Source organism: Heptranchias perlo, chromosome 36 (assembly GCF_035084215.1).
Source record: "Heptranchias perlo isolate sHepPer1 chromosome 36, sHepPer1.hap1, whole genome shotgun sequence".
In the NCBI taxonomy this organism is placed as follows: domain Eukaryota; kingdom Metazoa; phylum Chordata; class Chondrichthyes; order Hexanchiformes; family Hexanchidae; genus Heptranchias; species Heptranchias perlo.
In genome coordinates this window covers 13,133,607-13,157,046 of record NC_090360.1, presented here as the reverse complement: position 1 = coordinate 13,157,046, position 23,440 = coordinate 13,133,607, and the positions used below count along the sequence as shown (strand labels likewise).

General features: G+C 41.6%; 1 protein-coding gene across 1 annotated transcript in view; it reads right to left on the bottom strand.

The window, feature by feature from the left end:
- Positions 1–2,255: 2,255 nt before the first annotated feature.
- Positions 2,256–23,440, bottom strand: part of kat6b (K(lysine) acetyltransferase 6B) — a 212,973-nt gene continuing 191,788 nt past the window's right edge. Inside the window, exons 15-17 of the mRNA XM_067972576.1 lie at positions 17,656–17,919; positions 9,310–9,616; positions 2,256–6,020 (exon numbers count right to left, since the gene is read on the bottom strand). Coding sequence (XP_067828677.1) covers positions 3,592–6,020; positions 9,310–9,616; positions 17,656–17,919 — 3,000 coding nt within the window. The 3' untranslated portion in view covers positions 2,256–3,591. The remainder of the gene's footprint in view (positions 6,021–9,309; positions 9,617–17,655; positions 17,920–23,440) is intronic.

The following is a 23,440-nucleotide window of genomic DNA, read 5'->3' as shown; positions in this document are numbered from 1 at the left end:
TAGGGCGCCATTTTTGGTCCCCTCCTCTTTGTCATTTATATAAAATCTCACGGCAATATCATCTGAAAACAATGGGTCAACTTCCTGCCTTCTCCATCGATCACAAGCTGTTGCTAAACTCTCCAACTGCCTGACCGACATTAACATCTAGATGAGCTGAAATTTCTTCCAGGCATTATTGGCAAAACCAAAGTCATCCTCTTTGGCTTCCACTGACACTTGCACATCTCTGAGCTCGACTCTGTCCACCTTCCTGATTAAATTTATCATAGTATGTTACAGCACAGAAAGAGGCCATTTGGCCCATCATGCCTGTGCTGGCTCTTTGAAAGAGCTATCCAATTAGTCCCACTTCTCTGTTCCTGTACCTCCTTTAAAATTGTACCATTTAGTTTATATTGCCTCTCCTCATTCTTCCGAACAAAATGTATCAGTTCACACTTCTCTGCGTTAAATTTCATTTGCCATGTGCCTGCCCACTTCACCAGTCTGTATGTCCTATTATTATTCTCCACATTGTTTACTACATTTCCGAGTTTTGTGTCATCTACAAACTTTGAAATTATACCCTCTATACACCCAAGTCCAGGTCATTAATATATCAAAAAGAGCAGTGGTCCTCATACCAACCCCTGGGGAACACTACTGTATACTTCCCTCCAGTCTGAAAAACAATCGTTCACCATTACTCTGCTTTCCGTCCCTTAGCCAATTTTGTATCCATGCTGCCACTGTCTCTTTAATCCTATGGGCTTTAATTCTGCTTACATTTATCACTTGGTACTTTATCAAATGCTTTTTGAAAGTCCATATACACATCAACCCTCTCCATTACTTCATCAAAGAACAATCAAATTAGTCAAACACAATTATCCTTTAACAAAACTGTGCTGACTTTAATTTATTAGCCCATACGTTTCCAAGTGCCAATTAATTTTGTCCTGGAATATTGTCTCTTAAAGTTTTTGGAGATGTAGAACCTAGTTAAGCTGCTTAACCTCAAATTGAACTTTCTTCTCCACATTTACAGAACCACAGACATTTATGGTGCAGAAGGAGGCCATGTGACCCATCGCGTTTGTGCCGACCTTATGCTACAGCAATTAAATCTAATCCCACTGCCCTGCTTTATCCCCCAACCCTCTATCTTCCTTTGCTTCAAATATTTTTCAATTTTCGCTGAAAAGCTGCAATGGTCTCAGCCTCAACCATCACTGTGGCAAAGCATTTGATGCTCCAACAATCCTTTGTGTAAAGAAAGTTTTATTATCCTCTCACACGCTCAGGGACAATTTTAAATTGACGAATCCCTTGTTGCTGACACCCCAGCCAAAAGTAATATAGTCTTTCCCTACACACTCATCAAAACCCTTTATAATTTTAAAAATCTATATTAAATCTCCTCTTAGCCTTCTCTGCTCCAGTGGAAATAGTCGTAATATATCAAATCTCTCCAGCAGCATTGATGCAACATATACAAAGAAATAAATGGCACTTTTTCTTTCACAAATGAGGTTTAAAATAACAAGACTGGCATCAACCTGGTTCCAGTACTAAGTTTCCCCTGCACTCCATTGCTGCTGATTTCTCCAAGTTCTCCTAGCCAGCCCCTCTGCCTTTACTTTCCACAAATTACAACTCATTCAGAATGCTGCAGCCCACGTCTTGCTTGCACTCCCAGCACCCCGGTCCTTGTCAAGCTCTACTGGTTTAACACACCTTCAAGATCCTTGTCCTTGCTTTCAAATCCCTCCACGGCTTTGCATCACCCGATCTCAGCAAGCTCCTCCAGTTATACATCGCTGCATGCACTCTCCCTTCTCTCACACCATTTTACTCCACATTCCCCTCTCCCTTTTCAATACCCACCAGTTACTGCTCTCAGCACTTTGTCCCTGTCTTCTAGAACTTTCTACTAAAATCCTCCAAGCTTGCCAGCACTTCCCTTCCTGCTTTCAAAAGTCTCATAAAAACCCTTGATTTGGCCAAGGTCTAAGTTTTGTTTTGTTTTCCCTTTTTCACTCCTGCTTAGTGCCCTATTTTCCCACCCAGTAAAGTGCTTTGAGATGTCTTCCATGAGGTGCCATTTACATAAACAGGATTTCCCAAAAAAGCAGCAGGATTGGACCAACAGTAATCATTCAGTAGACTCTGAGTGCCATTTTCCCAAAACTGATGTTATCTACCAATAAGAATTTTTTAAAAAATGAACAGTTATCAATAACTCTCCAAAATTTCAGAGCGTAGGAAATCTGGAAATGGCTCAACATAATTTATTCCATGTTAAAATGTACAGCGTCCTTTGAAGTGACTGACTAGAAGGATAACTGATAAATACAAGGGTGTCCCACTTGTTTGTGTCCTATTTTATACATGTATCCAGCTTTTTCCTCTCAGTCCTTACAGTCACCATGTACAAGTACAAAGGCTACAAAAAGTAAGCAATATAAACAGACACAAATACTTTTGCTTTTTACATGCGTTTTGTAAGCTTATGTTGGTCTATTCACACACTACAGTTCTAAGATTTTTTTAAAATATAACTTCAATATTCTCTAAAGATAGAAAAATCTACTGATGGAATGCCAATGAATAGTTAAAGGTGTTTATCATTGGGCCAACATAACTCTGAACAGTTACCCTTGGACAGCACTTTTGCTGCTGATATTATTTGAGAAAAAGCTACGCTTTATATGAAACTGACAGGTACAAATATTCAGATATGCTGTTAACAGAATGTGTGTCTTCATTTGTCAAACAGAATACTTTGCATTTATAAAACAGAAAGCTGCCTCACTGAAGGAAAGAAATTAGTTACAAAAAAAAGAAATGTTTCAATTATACACTAAACATTTTTGCAAATAACCTCTTCAAAACTGCCAAATGAACTCAAGGTCTAGCTTTTACAATTTTTTACAGTCTCAGAATTAACAAAAATATAGTTTTCATTTTACTTCAAAGCTAGTAAAACCTAATAAAGGCAAAACATAACAAATGGCTTGCTGTTAAACACAACACATTTTTGTTTTACTAAAGGACACACTGTCACAAACAAATTCTCCAATGATGTTCTTCTGCTTGCTGAATTAGGCATCAACTTAACAAAATCAAATATACTTGTATTGTATAATAACAGAAGTCCAAGGAACAAAAGAATCCCAGCTCCAGGTATGGTTAAGCTGTCTGCCATTTGGGCTTTTTTCTTCACTATTTTATAACTTGCAAAATCCTTTCCATGGGCAAATAGGCACATTTAAAGTTTCTATCGCATGAATGTACTACCTCAGTTTCCATACTTCTTTCGAAGACGTGCTCTGTCCAGGCCAAACACAGAAAGGAAAAATACGAATGTACAAAGATGAAAACAATCCCCACCCAACTTGACTTAAAAAAAAATAAATAAGGCTTCCTTCTGTCAACAGATTGAATGCAAAGTGCCATTAATAATTTCTTCAAAATTATTTTAATCATGACAGTTCAGCCAAATAGCTGGTCTTGAAAGTAGATCACCCTACACCCAGTTATTTATATGATGGATTTGCTTCCAGCTATGCAGATTTTCCTTTTAGTACCTTATATGCTCAGCAAAATCTACCTCCTCATGTAGGAGCCGTTCAAAGGCTGTTTAGACATGCCAGTGTTGATGTGACTGTAGTGAGCTGGGGGCGTGTACATCATGTTACCATGTGGAGTACTTTGCATCGGTTGCTGGGTGTATGGCTGACTTCCCATCATGCTCATTTGCATTTGCATGGGGTACTGGGCAGTTTGATTCATGTATGCAGGATTTCCATGGTAACCACTGTTCATCATGGATTGAGTCATCCTGTACCCATTCATAGCATTCAATGTATTCATATTCATAGAATTGACATTATAAGTTGGTGCTGGCATTAGACCCATGTTCATGCCCCGCTGCATGGTCAGAGGCCGCGGTGCTGGCTGCATGGCCACAGCTGGTGAGGCACGGCTATAGATCTGCTGCTGGTGAGCAGCAGCAGGTGGTACGGGCACCGACTTGGAACGTATGGCAACGTGGCCTTTGGCTGCCATTCGTGTTGGCAATCTTTGGGTATGAGGGATTCCAATATTTGGGGCTGCCATACTGCGCTGTAGAAGTGGTGATGCCAGATTCATTGGTGGAGGAGTAAGATTAGGTGGGGGAGTCATTGTAGGTTGTGCTTGGGCTCCCCCAGATAAGGAATGAGGCGACTGTGGAAGTTGGACAAGGCCCGTGTGTGGGTTGGACAGGGAGACACTTGTTGCATAGGAAGTAACAGCAGCTGAATGATTATAAGGCAATGGATGATCCATGATTGTATTAGTTAGCTGTTGTAGTTTGGCCAGGCTGAAATTGGCAGATGGCTGGGAATAACTCCCAGTTCCAAAGTCACCCTGGCCCATCCTTTCATAGATGCTGATGGTTGAGTTACCAGTTTCTGGAATGTCTGTCATTTGTATTGCTGGTGCGAAACTGGTGGTCATGCTGCACTGTGACAGTTGCTGCTGTTGATTGTTGCTGGGAGGTCTTTCAATTATACAATTTTGGGGAGATTTAACACTGCAGTTTGGTGGAGAGTTGATACTATTTTGCTGCATCATACTACAACTACCATTAATGTTAGTCATCTGCTGAGTCACTGCACAACTACTTTGAGTAAGGCTACTGGAAGATATGTTACTGTAAGAGCAACTATTCTGTGTCGAGTTGTTGCCACAAATGCTGCTTCCCATAGTCGAATCATAGCTGCTTGGATTCTCATAGTTTTCAGTTGTGCTCTCAATGCTGCCCAGGTCACTGAAGCCACTGTCCACAACCTGTTGTGAATGGTCAGAAACTGAAGGGACATCCATCATTGGACTGGTCTCTACATTCTGTAAAGATGGTGCAGAAATACCACTCTGATCAGGGCTGATCTGAGCATAATTGTTCTCAATGGGAGGCACACTAGGGCTGTTTACAGAACGAACTGATTGGCTAGGATGAGAATGAACAGATGAAAGAGGACTGCTATGGTCAGACTGATGGCAGTCATCCATTGTGGTCATTTGTGGGCTCTGCTCTGTATGTGTGTAACTCTGCAGGTTCCTACACGCCTCCATGGTTTCTGCACAGTCCTGGTATGTATTTACTTGCTCGCTATTTTCTTGTTCACCATTTTCTTGTGTTAATGATTGAACAGCTTGGACTGTCTCTATGTCAGGTTCTGCATTTACATTTCCCCCTGTTAGTTCTGGGGTCTGCTTGCCATTGTCCTTATGATTCTGGTTATCTGTGTGATCTTCATCTGAATCTGGTATGTGCTCTGAATTCCTTTCATGATCATTGTTTTGGTCTTCATCAGAATCTGGCACAGGGTCATCACTATGATCCATCTCATCCTTCTGTTCTGTATTATTGCTTGGAACATTTAACTCTAAGAATGGTTCTTGGCTTTGGGACTCTTCTTTCAATACTTCCTCTGGATTTTCTTTTTCCATCTCAGTACATTCCATGTGACTGTCATCTTCATCATCTGCATCATGATCCTCATTTTGATTTGCTTCCTCTTCCTCATCTTCCTCTTCCTCATGTTCAAGATTATCAGTTTCATCTTCAGGAACTCCATTGACGTGGTCATGCTCTTTTTCAGTTGGTTCTTCCACGGGTTCCTTCTCCTCACTCAATCTGCAGGTAGATTTATCTGGGGATTCTGGTTTTTCTTCATTTTCAAGTTCATCCTCCTCTGTTATTGCAGGGGCTGTATCATTGTGCTTCTCAACTACAATTTGCTGCTCAGTCACTACTTGCTTCTCCTCTGTTGTGACCGGTTGATCAGGCTCCAGTGGAGTTTCTGGTGGCGTGTACAGGTTGAGTTTAAAACCAGTTTTATTCTCGGCTTTGCGTCTCCATTTAGCTGGACCACGCTTCACTCCTTTTGGCCAACCTTTTTTGCGTTTCACAACTCTTGCTATAGGCTCAGAATCAACAGAGTTTTCCTCAGTGTTCTCTTTTGAAGAGATATCAGTATTTGCTTTATCTGGGCAAGAAAAAAAGAAACTTGTTTTAAGTGTTTACTGCTATCCAGTTGAATAACATCGGTGCTTAAAATATCTACAGTTCATGTTAACGTAGTAAGTTAAAATAAAGCATTACTTGCAGGAATAACAAAAACAATCCATTGTTGGAAAAAGTACTTTATGCTCAGATAAAGGTAAACCATAACTGTGTGAAGTTTTACGCTTCACATAGAAATAAATTTTTATATGTGGCTTACGTAAAAGTGGACCAGCAACTTCAATTAATGGTGTAAAAGTTTAACGAACGGTTCACTAAATTCATTATGCTTCTGCTGAAGCTAAATGATGTTCACCAACTAAAGTAAGGAGTAAATTAAGTAAAGCAGTCTCTCCATTCAGACCTGTTAAAATCAGTTACAAAGAATCTGTCTATTTTGGTTGTTTAATATATTTTTTGTTGACTAAGTCATGGGAGCACCAATACTATCCTCAGCGTCCCCAATTTAGGGAAGGAAAAAAAGACCGGTCATGGTTCTTGCTTTTGGTCACTATCCAGTGACTTCTGCTGGAAGTGTGGTATGGACATGGGTTAAGACAGGAATCGCTTGGTTGTGCTGCCCTCCACTGTGATTCGATAGCCTGTCGAGTTACTGTCCAGGTTCTCTTGGGTAAGGTACCAGAGGCTGCTCTGTCCTATGAAACCATACCCCACCAACAGATCAATGCCTTCGCAAGAAAAGGAGGGAAGGGGAAAAAGAAAGGAAAAAAAATATTTTTGTTCATTGGCATTACATGCAAATGTAATTATTCTTCTTGGGCTTCTGAAAGTCATATTTGGCTGAGGTGAATACTTATACATAATTAAAAGTACTGTACTATACAATGCAAATGCAAATTAATATATTTCATTAAGTAGGACAAGATAAAAATAACTAAACACCTAAAAGCAGTCAGTATTCACTTCCATAAATGCTTGTTTTGTTATAATGTGTAAGGTAATAACTCTCTTTTAAGATGTACATGTAGCCAATTATGCAAGCTCTAATGAACATTTTAAAAGCATCCAAGAATATCATTCAACAGGAGTTGACATTTGTACCGATTTCTTTTATGTAAAGAATGTACAAAATCATATGTTCAGTCACCATTATTTTGTCTTCTCTGACTAAATAACATCCATGAATTTATTTGATACATTCTGATGGTATTTCATGTATTTATTGAGTGCTTCATTCCTTCTATATCGCTAGTTAAATTTAAGCTATCAAAATAATCATTTGGCAAAGGTGTGAATTCCTCTATTTTCTCCGTTCCTATGGGCTCCAGGGGCCCATGTGTCTGCCATGGCTGAGGACACGCCTGAGACAATGCCACTGAACTAACTCAGGGTTTACTGGACAAGATATTTCAAACTGTACATATTTGGATATGGACTGGCATATTTGGTTGGTCAAGGAAAAGACCTTTTTTTTAAAAAAGGTATTTTCTTCACTTTCTCACCACATCATACTACCCAAATGAAACAGAGGTCTCTGATGCCTCTTTAATCTGGTTTAGAAGTGGACAATGGTGGCCCAGATAGATTCTTCCTCCAATTTCTCCTCTCTCCATGGCAAAGCACTTTGCCTCTGCTTAGCACCTTCCCACAGAGGCAAAACTACGATTTAGAATTCAGATTGTGAGGGAACCATGTGGAAAAGCCATGTCCTACCACCGCGTGGTGCACTGTATGCGGCTCCACCATGTGTTAGATCTTTGAACGCACCACCACAAAACGGGACAAAACTGTCAGATATATAAGGGGGAGAAAATCCACTAAAAGAACAAAACTATTGCATCTAAAATCAATTCTATAAAAAATCATTTTTGAAGAATGAATTAACTTTTAAAAAAAATGGACCTGACTGCGTTTCTTGCAGTACTGCACTGTTCTTCAGACCATCATTTTGACCTTTGCAAATCCCATTATTTTTTAAAATTGCAACCACTCACAGTTACAATTCAGTCATACATTTATACATTGTTAGCACAGTACACACTGTCATACATCTCTACATTGTTAGCACAGTGTACATGATCAAACATTTATACATGTTAGTACAATGTACATGGTCATACATTTACACACTATTAGCTCAGTGTACACTGTCATACATCTATACATTGTGAGTACAGTGTACACTGCAATTCATTTATACATTGTTAGTACAGTATACACTGTGCACAGTAAGATGCACAGAGGTGGGGAGCGAGCCTAACATAGTGGCGTACGGATGGCACAGTGGGCTGGTTCTGCTGAATGGTGTTGCTTTGCAGGTATGTTAATGGTCATTCTTGCCTGCATCACTTTAGTTTGTGAATTTCCATGGGCAGGTGGGTTGGCGCATGTTCCTCATGCATATTGACTGGGCTATAGTGCATCAAGTTTAATTTCTATAGTGCATCAAGTTTAATTTCATGGAGGCATTTCCCCATATCTGGTTCCAGGAAGACCACTCTGGCCTATTAGACAGTGTATTGAGCCTGGCTTGATTGAGTACTTGGTGATCCTTTAGATTCCAATAGGGCTAGATCTTTGTATATAATCAGAAAACGTGAAAAATGCAACCCCCAAACTGTAGTCTCTAGCAAACAGCAGAGGGTTCAAGGTCTTATTTGTGCTGACAGGAATGGTTTGTGGTATGTCCAAAGATTGATTTTAATTGGCAGCTGATGGAAATAGTAATAGATTCTTAATGGTGAAGGAAAGCTAGTATATAGTATGTGTGTGCGTGTGCGTAGGGGTGTATGTGAGGGGTGTGTATGTATGTATAGATATATGTGTGTATGTATGAGAAGGTATATGTGTGTATATGTGTATAAAGAAGGAAGTAAAAAGAGTGCTTTGAATAACATCAAATGTAGCCAAGTTCTGCTGTGTATGCAGCTGGCATTGATTTTGATTGGGTTGCTTCCTGATTGACCAGGACTGGTCTGGGTGCTGATCTGTGGGATTCTATATGTAGCTGCTTGCTGACATCAGCTAAACAAAGAGACCCAAAATAGTAGGTTTCCATACAGTTCAAAAACAGAAGTGAAAAGTTAGAATGTCATCCAAAAGTTTGCTTTCAAAACATGAATTAAACGGGGGAGTTTTCCCCCTCCACTTTCCTTTTCATTTAAGTCCCAAGTGCCAGAGTCCCAGCCCTCTCTCTCACTGCCACAAGCTACTTCAAAGCTTTTAAATCTTTTTTTAAAACCTGAAGTCTTTGTTATTAATATTCTGAATATGGAGAATTATGTTAACACTTAGTCATGATAGTTTTGTACCTGTATGCTGTTCTTTCTCAGGAGTTTCATCTGCACTTTTGCAGCATTCTTCTCCCTCATCTGACTGATTCTTCTTTTTTAAGTCCAAACTGCCACAATGATGCCTGAAATAATTCTTTACTTCATCATATTCATCGTTCTCCTCTTCCTCACAAGTAGCTTCCAAGCAGGGCATTTGCCCCTCGTTATCAGAGTTCTCAAAGGCTTCATGCAGTACCTCAGTTGTTTCAGAAATAGTCTCGGTGGTAACACTGCTGTTATGTCTCCGGCGCTTGCGGCCCCTCTTCTTCCTGTGTATGAGTGGCCTCTGAAACAGCAAAGGAAAAAGCAAGTATTAAAACAATTTTATTTGCGGCATTTTCATGTAGAAAACAAAAAGCACAGCAAAAGAATACAGAAAAGAACAACTTTAACTCCGGGCCGGTTAGTAGCGAGGAGAGTTCAAAACTCACCTGTTCCTGCTGAGAACAGGCCCGGGGTATGTTAACTCCCAGGTCTCATTATAATGTGACTGGTGGGTTTCCTACTGAATTGGCTGACATAGGCAAATTAAGTAAGTGGGAAAAACTGTGGCAAATGTGAGTTCAATGTGGAGAAGTGTGAGGTCATCCATTTTGGATGGAAGAAAGGGAAATCAGAGCATTTTCTAAATTGTGGAAGAGATTTGGGTGCCCATATTCACAAATCACTAACAGCTAGTGCCCAGGTAGAAAAAGCAATCAAAGCAGGAAATGGAACATTGGCCTTTATCTCAAGAGGGCTGGAATACAAAAGGGAGGAAGTAATGCTTCATTGTACAGAGCCTTGGTCAAACCCCATCTGAAGTACTGTGTTCAGTTTTGGGCATCGCACTTCAAAAAGGATATACTGGCCTTGGAGGGCTGACAGCGCAAGTTCATCAGAATGACACCAGAGCTTAAAAGGTTAAATTATGAGGACAGATTGCATAAACTTGGTTTGTATTGCCTCGAATATAGAAGATTGAGGAGTGATCTACTCAAGGTGTTAAAATGATAAAAGGATTCAATAGAGTAGATAAAAAGAAACTATTTCTTCTGGTGGGGGAATTCAGAACATGGGAGTATAATCTTAAAATTAGAGCCAGGCCATTCAGCAGTGAAATCAGGAAGCACTTCTTCAGACAAAGGGTAGTAGAAATCTGGAACTCTCTTCCCTCAAAAGGCTGTGGATGGTGGATCAATTGAAACTTTCAAGACTGAGATCGATAGATTTTGTTAGGTAAGGGAATCAAGGGATATGGAGCAAGGGTGGATAAATGGAGTTGAGGTACAGATCAGCCATCATCTGATTGAATGGCGGAACAGGCTCGAGGGGCTGAATGGCCTACACCTGTTCCTATGACCAGACGGGAAAACCGCTCAATTCTGTAATTTCCAGCGGGTCGGCCTGAAGCTTAATTAAAGCGGGAATGCACCTCTTAAAGTGAGGTTGCCTTGCCTTGTGACTTGTTTCACGGTAGTGGAAGAAGGATCCTCTGAGAAAAGAGTAGGAGGCAGGCGCCAAAGTTCTCAGAAGCCTCACTGGAGGTGCTTCTGGAAGAGGTGAGGGCAAGGAAGGAACTCCTGTTCACCAGCAGTACCAGGAGGATTAACAAACATGATCACCAGGCATAGAGAGACTGCGGAGGTCGTCAGCTCCAGGTGTCTCAACCCCAGGACCTGGATACAGTGCAGGACGCGCTTCAAGGACCTCACTAGAGTACCAAGGACGAGTACTGCTCTTCATTTATCCTTCGCTCTCTAGAACACGTGGCAGCACTCCTTCAACCCCCTCCCCAGCACTCTGAACAGTTACCTTCCCTCGACCAGCACAAGCCCCACACACCTGCACTCTTCTTTTCAGCATCCATTCACTAACTCTCGCTCTTTCTTCCTGCAGGACAAAACGGTACACTACAATTGTGAGAGGAGCACAACTGGGGGACTACCGGCTAAACTCATGATCCTGAGTGAGCTGGTGCGGTTAGCCATGGAAATTTGTGGGCCTGTCAGAGCTGTGCACATCGGGCAATTCGAGGCTGGGGGCTTCACTGAACAGGGTTTTTGCCAAGTACTTGTAGCCCTTCATTAAGCACTAGAAAAACACATAGCCAGCCAGCTTCACAACGTTAAATTAAATTGTGATACTCGTCTTTTGCAATTGTGCAGCCTCCCGATGCCATACCAACTTCTTTTTCTCTCGGTCCTGCACAGCAATAATAGCCTCTGATGACACCTCAGAGGAGGAGAATCATTCTGAGAAAGCAATGTCATGTACTGCATCATTCCCAAGCACCAGCACAGAGATTGGCACCGCAGCTGGCTTAGAGGGTGAGGTAGAGGGGATTGCATGTGGTAAAACACCCAGCACTAGTGAGCAGCAGCAGGTACTGGTGGCAGGGACAGCCCAGGAAACAGCTCATCGCAGGGCGAGGTCCTCTCCCAGCTTTGCTAAGGAGGACAGAGATATGGACTTCATGGGCCCAGCAATGAGAAGAAAACTGCTTGCTTCACACAAGGAGTGATATCCGGTATTGGAAAGACTGCCAAGGAGTTTCACTACTATGGTTGAAAGTGTGGAGTTCACTTCCAGCCTGAGTGGTGCGATGTCACATGGCATTACCTTGGGGAGTGTGGCCACCTCCAGGGACGCTGCAGTCGGGCTCTCACCACAGGAATCAGTGTTCACACACTTTGAGCTTTGGTGGAAACTCAAACAACTGTTATGCAGACTCTGGGCTCAAACCTGAGCTCTGCTCTGGCTAGACAGACAGCTACCTTGGTGATATTGATGAAGCAAGTGGATAGGGGCTTTCAAGGAGTCACTCATCTTCTGCAGTCTGTCCTCCTGCAAATCAGTGGAAGTGATAAGCCTCAGATCCACAGGAGTGGGAGTGGCACGGGATGTCAGCACGTTTGCTCCCTCACCACCCCCTCAACCAGTACGGTGCCAGATGCCAGCTGGGCTAGACTGCCCCAGAAGTGCAGCAGTCTGCAGCTTGGCCCTCTCAAGTTCAAGCACCCAGGAGTCACCAGCCACAATCACCTCAATGGTCCACGTATGAGCAATATCAGCTTTCTACCAGCACTGCTGAAGCAACTGGGAGAGCATCTCCTTCGGGTAGTAGGGTATCAAGGGATATGGATCAAAGACGGATAAATGGAGTTGAGGTACATATTAGCCATGATCTAATATAATGGCAGAACAGGTTCAAGGGGCTGAATGGCCTACTCCTGTTCCTAGGTGAGGAAACCTTGTGTTAAGAAAAGCACTATGGTTTGAGCACTTGGGCGTCAAAAGATTTAAATTCAATCTCACTGTTCTTTAATGTAAAATGAAGGAAGTGGTGAAGGGGCTAATAAGGACTGTTAATGCAGAGGGGCTTCTTGTCACTCTTCAAGTGAGTAGATTGAGAAGGTCAACAAGAAAGCTTCTGTTCTGTTCAACTGATCCCTGGTCTCTCTGGCCGCCCTCTTCATCTGCTGTGTTCCAACAGGCCCATCTGCTGCTTGTTCTGGTTGCTGAGGCTGGTACTGCTCCTGTTCCTCCAAATGTCCCTCCAAGCAAAGTACATGAACAATAGTGGCACCCATTGCAAGCAGAGAGTGCTTATTCAGGATGGGTGAAGTCAACAAGTGAGAAAAAATTAATGTGGTAGCTTACCAATGCCCTGGGAATCTTCTGGCTTTAGGTAAGTTCCCCTTTAATTTTTTGTAGCAGCTCTGGTCAGTCAGTTTCTGAGACTTAACCCATGAGGTTTTACAGAGTAGGCTGGCTGCTGGATGGGCCACATCCGTCCCATCCAGTTAAAATAGTGTGGGGACCCAATGACATAATGGGGTCCCCATTCGCCTATATTTATTTGGCATTTACCTACTTCTGGCAGGTGCCTTTTTCACACATTGCAGTGTTGCAGTTAAAACGGCGGTTGTCAGATTCCCAGCAGGAATGGGGCGATAAATTAATTTTTGCAATTGCAACCGCTCAGCAGCTCTGTTCCTGCTGGGTGGATAGGATTAAAATTGGAGCCAATATGTTTACAGTGGAAATACAAGTGCAGACAAAACACTGACAAACCTATATAAAAAAATTTAACATAAAATACAGCTAAGCTGATTTCCTACACTTTTCTTCGCCATGTTTCCTGAACAGGTTTACGATACATTTAGTAGAAATTAAGTGATATCCTCATATACACAGTATTCCCCTGAAGGCAGTGATTTAAACTGGGTGACAGGTCCATGGCCTTGCAGCCCTCTAATATCTCATCTAGGCCATTTTTCATGTGAGAGTCTATACAGTAGTTGGCAGGCTATTTGACTAAGTAAGGCATATAAATGTATACGCACACGTTCCAGCAAGGGTCAGTGAATAGCAAACTGCAGCAGGAACTCTGGATGCTTTTTTGCTCGCTAGTCTGGGGATGTTGAGGCCAATTGTAGTGCCCCAGCTCCTGATTAGCTCATTTGGCACAGACCAACGATCAAACCTTTTAACTACTGAGCTATCGATACAGCCCATATGAACATTTTAAAACTCTTTGGGAACAACATCTTATTACAGATGGTGCAACACTTATGAAATACTAAGCATTAGTTCACAGAAAATACAATGAAAGGACCAGTTCTATAACTTCAGAAATTGTAGATTCTTTTTAAAGTGAATTGCAAGCTTACCACTGCTAAATAGAATTAGCATGACAATGTATGGTCTATTACGACTTGGTGCACAATCAAACCACAACATTTCAAGCCCTCAGTCACACCACATAACCAGAGGAGCGAGCCTTTGGTCATATTCCCATCTCGGAGTTAGAAAGTGTGGAGTTTGAACCCAGCTCCAGACAGTCCCGGCGAAAGGAGACCGGAGCTCTGGCTCCGAATTCTGGGTAACATCCAGCGGGATACTCACGTCCAGTGGGTGCGGTTGGATCCCTCCCTCATCGTCTGGGTTGTGGAAGCACATAAAACCCCCCTGTTATATAGATATAAACCACCCTATTGGCTGATATAGATTGTTACGGTCATGGAAGCAGCGTTTATGTCACATCCTGTCCGACTGTTTATCAGCCTGCAAATCCTTCCACTACTTCACACTATTCTCCAAGGAAAGAGTATAAAGATACAAAAACACCCACCACAAAACCACAGACCATATCTACAGTGATATAAAGATGACAAGGAATTGTAAATACAAGGATTGGATATTGAATTTTCAAGCATTTGTTCCTGCATAGACATTAGTCTCAAAGTTAAATTATGTGGATAAAGAAATGTATTTATATAGCATCATGTCTCTCAGGACATCCTAAAGTGCTTCATAAACTATGACTTGCTGTAGAAGTGCAATCACTATTGTTATGTAAGTAAACACTGGTGCTATATCACCACTCATGTTTTTAAACTTGCAGTTTCTTGGTAAAACTTACAGAACTGCCTGAAATTCCATTAGCAATAAAAAGAAAGAAAGAACTGCATTTATATAGCACCTTTCATGACCACAGGATGTCTCAAAGTGCTTTCGAAGTGTAGACACTGTTGTAGGACTACTAATGTAGGAAATGTGACAGCCAATTTGCCCGCAGCATGGTCCCACAAACAGCAATGTAGTAATGACCAGACAATCTGTTATAGCGATGTGGGTTGAGGGATAAATATTGGCTAGAACAACGGGGTAGAACTCCCCTGCTCTTCTTCGAAATAGTGTCATGGGATCTTTTACATCCACCTGAGGGGGCAGATGGGGGAAATGTAAGAATGCTCGATGTTTACCATAATTAAAGTCCACAAACTAAATCGTGGAAATGTGAGGCTTTCTAAAGTGCGACTTCCAAGAAGGCGGTTTTGTTACTTTGTCATTAGAGAGAAAGAGACATTTTTCTGTTCTTTTGTTGAGGAATTACTGTAACTGTACCCAGACTAAGAAGAGAAAAATACACCAGAGGGCAGTATTGCATTGACTTTAAGAGGACAAGAAGCATCATGTCAATTATTCCTACAGATAAAATTAAGAGAAGTAAATTTCCGAATGACTTTTAGAAGTCATTGAAATAACGGAATGTAGAAAACATTCACATAAAGAATGGATAAACTGTGGTGGTGTGAGTGGCTTCCTGTGATTATTCAACAGTAATTATACATCATTTGTTCACTCTATAGTCAACATTATCACCACTTCACTGTCACTACATGATTTAACTCCACATTTCCAAGGTTTTAAATATATATATCACGTGAAAAGTGGCTTCATCTCAGGCCCAGGACATTGCTGCAGTAGTTCCTCAGGGCAATGTCCTAGGTCCAACAATCTTCAGCTGCTTCATCAGTGATCTTCCCTCCATCATAAGGTCAGAAGTGGGGATGTTTGCTGATAATTGCACAGTGTTCAGCTCCATTCGCAAACCCTCAGATAATGAAGCAGTTTGTGACTGCATGCAGCAAGACCTGGACAACATGCAGGCTTGGGCTGATAAATGGCAAGTAACACTCGCGCCAGACAAGTGCCAGGCAATGACCATCTCCAACAAGAGAGAGTTTAATAAACCTCCCCATGACATTCAATGGCATTACCATTGTCGAATCCCCCATCAAAAACATCCTGGGGGCCACCATTGACCAGAAACTTAACTGGACCAGTCACATAAATACTGTGGCTTTCAGAGCAGGTCAGAGGCTGGGTATTCTGCGGTGAGTGACTCACCTCCTGACCCCCAAAAGCCTTTCCATCATCTACAAGGTACAAGTCAGGAGTGTGATGGAATACTTTCCACTTGCCTGGATGAGTGCAGCTCCAACAACACTCAAGAAGCTCGACAAAGCAGCCCACTTGATTGGCACCCCATCCACCACCTTAAACATTCACTCCCTCCACCACCGGCGCACAGTGGCTGCAGTGTGTGCCATCTACAAGATGCATTGCAGCAACTTGCCAAGGCTTCTTCGGCATCGCCTCCCAAACCCGCGACCTCTACCACCTAGAAGGACAAGGGCAGCAGGCGCATGGGAACACCACCACCTGCACGTTCCCCTAAAAGTCACACACCATCCTGACTTGGAAATATATCGCCGTTCTTTCATCGTCGCTGGGTCAAAATCCTGAAACTCCCTACCTAACAGCACTGTGGTAGTACCTTCACCACACGGACTGCAGCGGTTCAAGGTGGCGGCTCACCACCACCTTCTCAAGGGCAATTAAGGATGGGCAATAAATGTTGGCATTGCCACCGACATCCAAATCCCAAGAATTAATTTTTAAAAAATCAGAAATATCATTTAACATTTGAGATTCAATAAAATTCTATTTTCTGATATCACTTGCAAAAGAAAATTAAATTGCATTTAATTCTAACTGAAACATACAATAACTTGCATTTATATAGCACCTTTAACGTAGTAAAACATCCCAAGGTGCTTCACAGGAGCAGTATCAAACAAAATTTGACACCGAGCCACATAAGGAGGTATTAAGACGGGTGACCAAAAGCTTGGTAAAGGAGGTAGGTTTTAAGGAGCGTCTTGAAGGAGGGGAGAGAGAGGTAGAGGTTTAGGGATGGAATTCCAGAACTTTGGGCCTAGGCAGCCGAAGGCATGGCCGCCAATGGTGGAGCAATTAAAATCGGGGATGCGCAAGAGGTCAGAATTGGAAGAGTGCCGAGGTCTTGGAGGGTTGTAGGGCTGAATGAGGTTACAGAGATAGGGAGGGGCGTTTAAAATATCTATAAATACGTTTCTTTTTTGAAAAATGAAAATAATGAGCTTATATGGATCTAGGGCACTTAAGTATGGCCACAAATAATATTGTACTCTTTTGAAACCTTAATGTGACTCTCAAAAATGTCTCAAAGCGCTTCACATACAAATAATTACTTTGAACCACAGTGACTGTTATGTCATCAAATACAGCTGCCATTTGGTAGACAGTAAGTTCCCACAAACGGCAGTAAGGGTAAGTTTTCAATTAATGCATTTTTGGTACTGCTAGTGGAGTGAACAATGTTTGCCAGGACACTGGAGAACTCCCTGCTCTTCTTTGAATATTGCCATGGGAACTATGTCTGCCTGAACAGGTCTTGGTTTAACCTCTCACCTAAAGGATGACACCTCTGATGCTGCACTGGAGTGTTTGCCTAGATTACGTGTTCAAATTCACACCCTTGTGACTCATAGCATGAAAGTTCTACCAAATGAGTCAGATTGGCACTTTTTGGATCAGGACTCCTAAAACAGTGTTTGGTTAACCACAATTTATTTGATCAGCTTTCAGTCTTAAAATAAACATTCTGACTGATACAAAAAAGTTCAATTCAATTTAGATAATTGTAAAACTAGCTTCACCATTTTAACTCACCTTCCTCTTAGCCCCTCTTAATAGTGGTTTTGCTGTGCCTGGTGATGAGCTGGGTTGGGTATCATCATTCTCATCCTCATCCTCTTCTTCACTGATTTCATTTGTATGCTCCATTATCGATTCACTATTGGCAGGTAGACACTCAGATTGCATTAATCTATTTTTACATGGTGCATTAGTAACTGAATGCATACTAGCCTGCATTTCAGCATACTGCTCTTGCTCTTTTTCCCAGCAGCTAGCTTGCTCCATCAGTTGCTCAGCCTAAAATTGGAAGTAGACAAACACAATATAAATTCAGCAGTTATTAACCTACACATTTGGTTGTAAATTAACAATTTAGTCAAATACAATTATCTACTATCTAATGAAATTGTTCCAAGCCGAATCAAGTAGCAGCTTGTTCATATTAGATATAATGAGCAACCTGAGAACTTTTCATGGAACATTTAGAACTATTCATTATATAGTGAATTGATTTAGGTTGTTTTGCACTGCAGTACATGTTCATTGACATGGGCCAATCTTGTAGGGCTCCTCAAACACATTCTATCAATTAAAAGCAGTTTGTTGTTCTGCTTTTCACAGCTGCAGTAATTGGAGGCACATTACTGAGGGAGTCAGAAGGCTGTAGGTTCAAGCCCCATTCCAGCGATTTGAACACATAATCAAGACTAACACTTCACTGCAGTACTGAGGCAGTGCCTCACTGTCAGAGGTTTCATCTCTAAAATTAGATATTAAACAGGTCCTGTCTGCCTCTCAGGTGAATATTAAAGATCCTGTTAAGAACAGATGAGGCTAATGGGAGTAATCCTGCTATGTGTGGCACTATTCGAAGAAGTTCTTCCAGAAAAAGCAATATAATGAGCAAAAAACAACTTTTGAACCAACATGGAAAAGTGCTACCCAGTTTTAAGAAGCCAACTGTTAAAAGCCAGGGCATGCAGGCAGACTTGCAGCCATTTCATATGGGTAAGCAGCAATATGGGAAACAAGGCCTCTTTCAAATTGTAAGAATCAGCATGGGACCTATTCCCATGCATTTGTACGGTATTTGAAGAGGTCATGGTCATCAGCTCAGCCTCTGAATTGGGTGTGAAGATCTCCACGTCAGATTCCCTGTTTTGCATTCTAAGTGACTCTGTACCGTAGCGTAGCCTTGCAATATTGGTCCGATTTTGTGAGCTGATGGTTGCAAATTAGCAATTACTTCTCAATACCTCTTTGAAATGCTCTCTTCCACCAACAATGCAGAGTGGAAGAGGGGGGGGGGGGGGAGAGCATCAATGGTCGCTACTAAACTAGAAAAAGTACTGTTTAGACAGAAGGTATCAATGACAGAAAAAATGCAAGGTATTACATATTGTAGAAGGGGCCTATATTCTCTGGAGTTTAGAAGAATGAGAGGTGATCTCATTGAAATGTATAAAATTCTTAGCATCTATGCTGTCAAGCTGCCTGAGAGGCTGTTTCCCCTGACTGGAGAGTCTAGAACTGGGGGTCACAGTCTCAAGATAAGGGGTTGGCCATTTAGGACTGAGATGAGGAAAAATTTCTTTACTCAGAGGGTTGTGAATCTTTGGAATTCTCTACTTCAGAGGGCTGTGGATGCTCAGTCGGAGAGTATATTCAAAACTGAGATTGATAAAAATTTTTTTTAAGGGAATCAAGGGATAGGAGATAGAGCGGAAAAGTGGAATTGAGGTAGATCAGTCATGATCTTATTGAATGGTGCAGCAGGCTCGAGGGACCAAATGGCCTACTTCTGCTCCTATTTCTTGTGCTCTTATATAAGTAAAAATAGGAGCTACATGTACTCCATGGCTGGAACAGCACTTGCCAATTGAGAAGTTGAGACCTGGAAGGGTTATCTGAATCTTGACTCACTAAGTCCAAAACAGTGTGGGGCAGTAATCAACAACACAAATAGGATGTTGGGTTGGTTATATTGCTAAATCAGTTGGAATTAAAATTTGTGAAAGTTGTGCTGAAACTGCATAGTGTTGGGGCCATTATGCACATGGAGTATTGCACACAATTCTAGTCACTGTGCCATAAGATGGCCATTCTTCCCTCAGAAGCAGTACTGAAGAGTTTGATCTCTAGTGTCAGAGAAAAGAACTATGAGGAATTACTTGGTAAGTTACAGCTTTTCGACCCCAAGGGAGAGGTCTCAGAAGGACCCAATAGAAGTATACAAGATAAATAAGGACAGAGAAAGTGAATCTGAAATAATATTTACAGATATGCTGGGGAAGCAGGACAAGCAGGCATATGTTGAGAGTTGTGAAGCGCAAATTTAGGACAGTTGTCAGTGTTATGCTTGGGCTTTTTGCTAACGTGTTGTCTTGTTTTGGGAATCAATTTTGTCTTTTGATGGACTGTCAAGATGAAATATCATATGTGGATGACGTGAATTCCAATTCATCAGTGGAGCTCGGATACCTTTGCCAGAATTAAAGCTTAGCAGCTGAGCTGTGATTTATGTCATGGGACTTCTTTCATGTTATACCCATTTCTTTTCAAGTAAACAAACAAACTGAGTGATTAACAGATCTGTCACTTTGTGAGGTGAGGTATTAATGTCTGGATGTTGTCATTTTCCCTAGATGACATTCTGCTCCTATAAATGGATCCCCCCTAATGGTTCAGTATTCTGACAGAGCAGAATGGTCTATGTCACTGTCATTCTGCATACATTAGTGTTTCAAAAAAGCAATTCCTGCTATTAAAGCAACTTTCAACTTGATTGGTTTTTGAACAAAGAACTTGCTGGTTTTCCATAGACACAGTGGCTGCGTTCCTCCATTTTCAGTTTTGATAAGGGAAAACAGCTTCCATTTTAACTCTAGCTATTTTAAGAACTGTATGAAATAAAGACAGAAATGCTCTATTTGTTAGTCATGAAATATATATTTACAGAGAGGGTGCTCAACAGCTGGAATCAGGTGGTTATTAAACAGCAAGGTGCTGTAATGGGAAGATGATAATGTTGGTATTATGGAAGCAGGAGATCAAATTGGCTAAGAACCATCATCTGAATTTATATTGTGATATGATTGTTTACCATCACCTATAGGCAAGGCCACTGATTTGTAGTTTTCACAGAAAAATGGACTAAATCAATCAATCAACAAAATAAAGTAAAAATCCCACATAATATGAAATTTGACTTATTCAATCACTATAAACCAGTAGGCCTAATTATAAACAGACAGAATTGCAGAATCTGATCTCAAAACATCAGTAAAAATCCTTGAATCTCATAATAAGAATGGAATTGGAGTTATTGTCACCATAATTCACTAGCTCTGCCTTCAGTTTCTTTCATGTCTCTTCTCTTCCTATTGTTGTTTGGATATAATAATACATCTTATTCATCTGGGACAGATTAGGGCTGTGAATGACATGCCTATTTAAACAGTGCGTGGGTGCTATATTTTGCCTGTGCATCTCCATATTCTATGAGTTTGCAATGTGTCTTCTTAAAAAATCCAGCGTTTGCCCTTGCTATCAAGCCCGTAGTATGTGATCCACCTACAACAATTATATAATCCAAGATTGCAGGTAGAGTTCAAGATTCTTTCATATGCATATGGAGGGAGAATTTCTACATGGTGAGCGGCACTGTCTTAGAACATAAAATAAGAAATAGGAGCAGGAGTAGGCCATACGGGCCCTCGAGCCTGCTCCGCCATTCAATCAGATCATTCCTGATCTGTGACCTCAACTCCACTTTCCCGCCTGATCCCCATATCCCTTGATTTCCCTAGAGTCCAAAAATCTATCCATCTCAGCCTTGAATATGTTCAATGACTCAGCATCCACAGCCCTCTGGGTTAAGGGTTCCAAAGATTCACAACCCTCTGCGTGAACAAATTCCTCCTCATCTCAGTCTTGAATGGCCAACCCCGTATCCTGCGATTATGCCCCCTAGTTCTAGACTTTCTAGCCAGGGGAAACAATCACTCAGCACCTAACCTGTCAGGCCCCCTCATAATCTTATATGTTTCAATGAGATCACCTCTCATTCTTCTAAACTCCAGGGAGTATAGGCCCATTCTACTCAATCTCTCTTCATAGGACAACCTTCTCATCCCAGGAATTAATCCAGTGAACCTTCGTGGAACCGCCTCAAAGGCAAGTATATCCTTAGATAAGGAGACCAAAACTGTATGCAGCACTCCAGGTGAGGTCTCACCAAAGCCCTGTACAACTGTAGCAAGACTTCCTTACTCTTGTACTCCAACCCCCTTGCAATAAAGGCCGACATGCCATTTGCTTTCTTAATTGCATGCTGTACCTCCATACTAACTTTTAGTGTTTCTTGTACGAGGATACCCAAGTCTCTCTGAACACCAACATTTAGTAGTTTCTCATCATTTAAAAAATATTCTGTTTTTCTATTCTTCCTACCAAAGTGTATAATCTCACATTTCTCCACGTTATACTCCATCTGCCACCTTCTTGCCCACTCACTTAATCTGTCTATATCCCTTTGCAGACTCTTTGTGTCCTCCTCACAGCTTACTTACCCACCTAGCTTTGTATCGTCAGCAAACTTGGAATCATTACACTTGGTCCCTTCATCTAAGTCATGAATATAGATTGTAAATAGCTGAGGCCCAAGCACCAATCCTTGCAGCACCCCACTAGTTTCAGCCTGCCAACCTGAGAATGACCTGTTTATCCCTACTCTCTGTTTTCTGTCCTTAAACCAATCCTCTATCCATGCTACTATATTACCCCCAAACCCATCAGCTCTTACCTTGTGTAACAACCTTTTATGTGGCACCTTGTCGAATGCCTTTGGAAAATCCAAATATACAACATCCACTGGATCTCCTTATCTACCCTGCTGGTTACATCCTCAAAAAACTGTAATAAAAGTTTGTCAAACACGATTTCCTTTTCATAAAACCATGTTGACTCTGCTTAATCATATTATGATTTACTAAGTGCCCTGTTACCACTTCCTTAATAATGGATTCCAGCATTTTCCTGATGACCGTGTCAGGGTAACTGGCCTGTAGTTCCCTGTTTTCTCTCTCCCTCCCTTCTTGAATAGCGGGGTAACATTTGATACTTTCCAGTCCAGAATCTAGAGAATTTTGGAAGATCATAACCAATGCATCCACTATCTCTGCAGCCACCTCTTTTAGAACGCTCGGATGTAGGCCATTAGGTCCAGGGGATTTGTCGGCTTTTAGTTCCAATTGGCTTTTATACCGATGTAAAATAATTTGCGCCCATCGATGATCCATGGAGGTCTGGAGAGGTATTTACACAAGTTTTTTCTTGGCTCAGCTCATTTGTATATCCATAGGAGTAGTGATTGTCTACCTGCTGGGTAGTATGGAAATTAGAGTGCAGCCTTTAAAAAGCCAGTTCTGGCTGAAGACTGCAGTAGCAGCAGGTAAGTAAGGAACAGTACTTGGGTCATTCAACTGACTGTCAGCTGGCTTGACTCCGTATCTCATGAATCTTTTTGAGTCACTTCTCGAGACTGTCTACTATAGGAGCAGTTGGCACAAGCAGCCAAGCAAGAGAGCAGGGATTGGCACACAGGCAGAGAAGATGGTGCCAAATTTCAGAGTCTGACATGCAAGCCCTCCTAGAGAAAAGTGAAATCAGGAGACTCCTGGGTGTCCATGGCAGGAAACGTGCCAGAAATTTCTTTTGGTATCTTCAGATATGGCACTTTCTTTTTACACTGAGGACCATTGAAAAGGTTTCTAGGCAATAGGGTTGACTTTCCATGGGGGAACTTCTCCTGACTGTT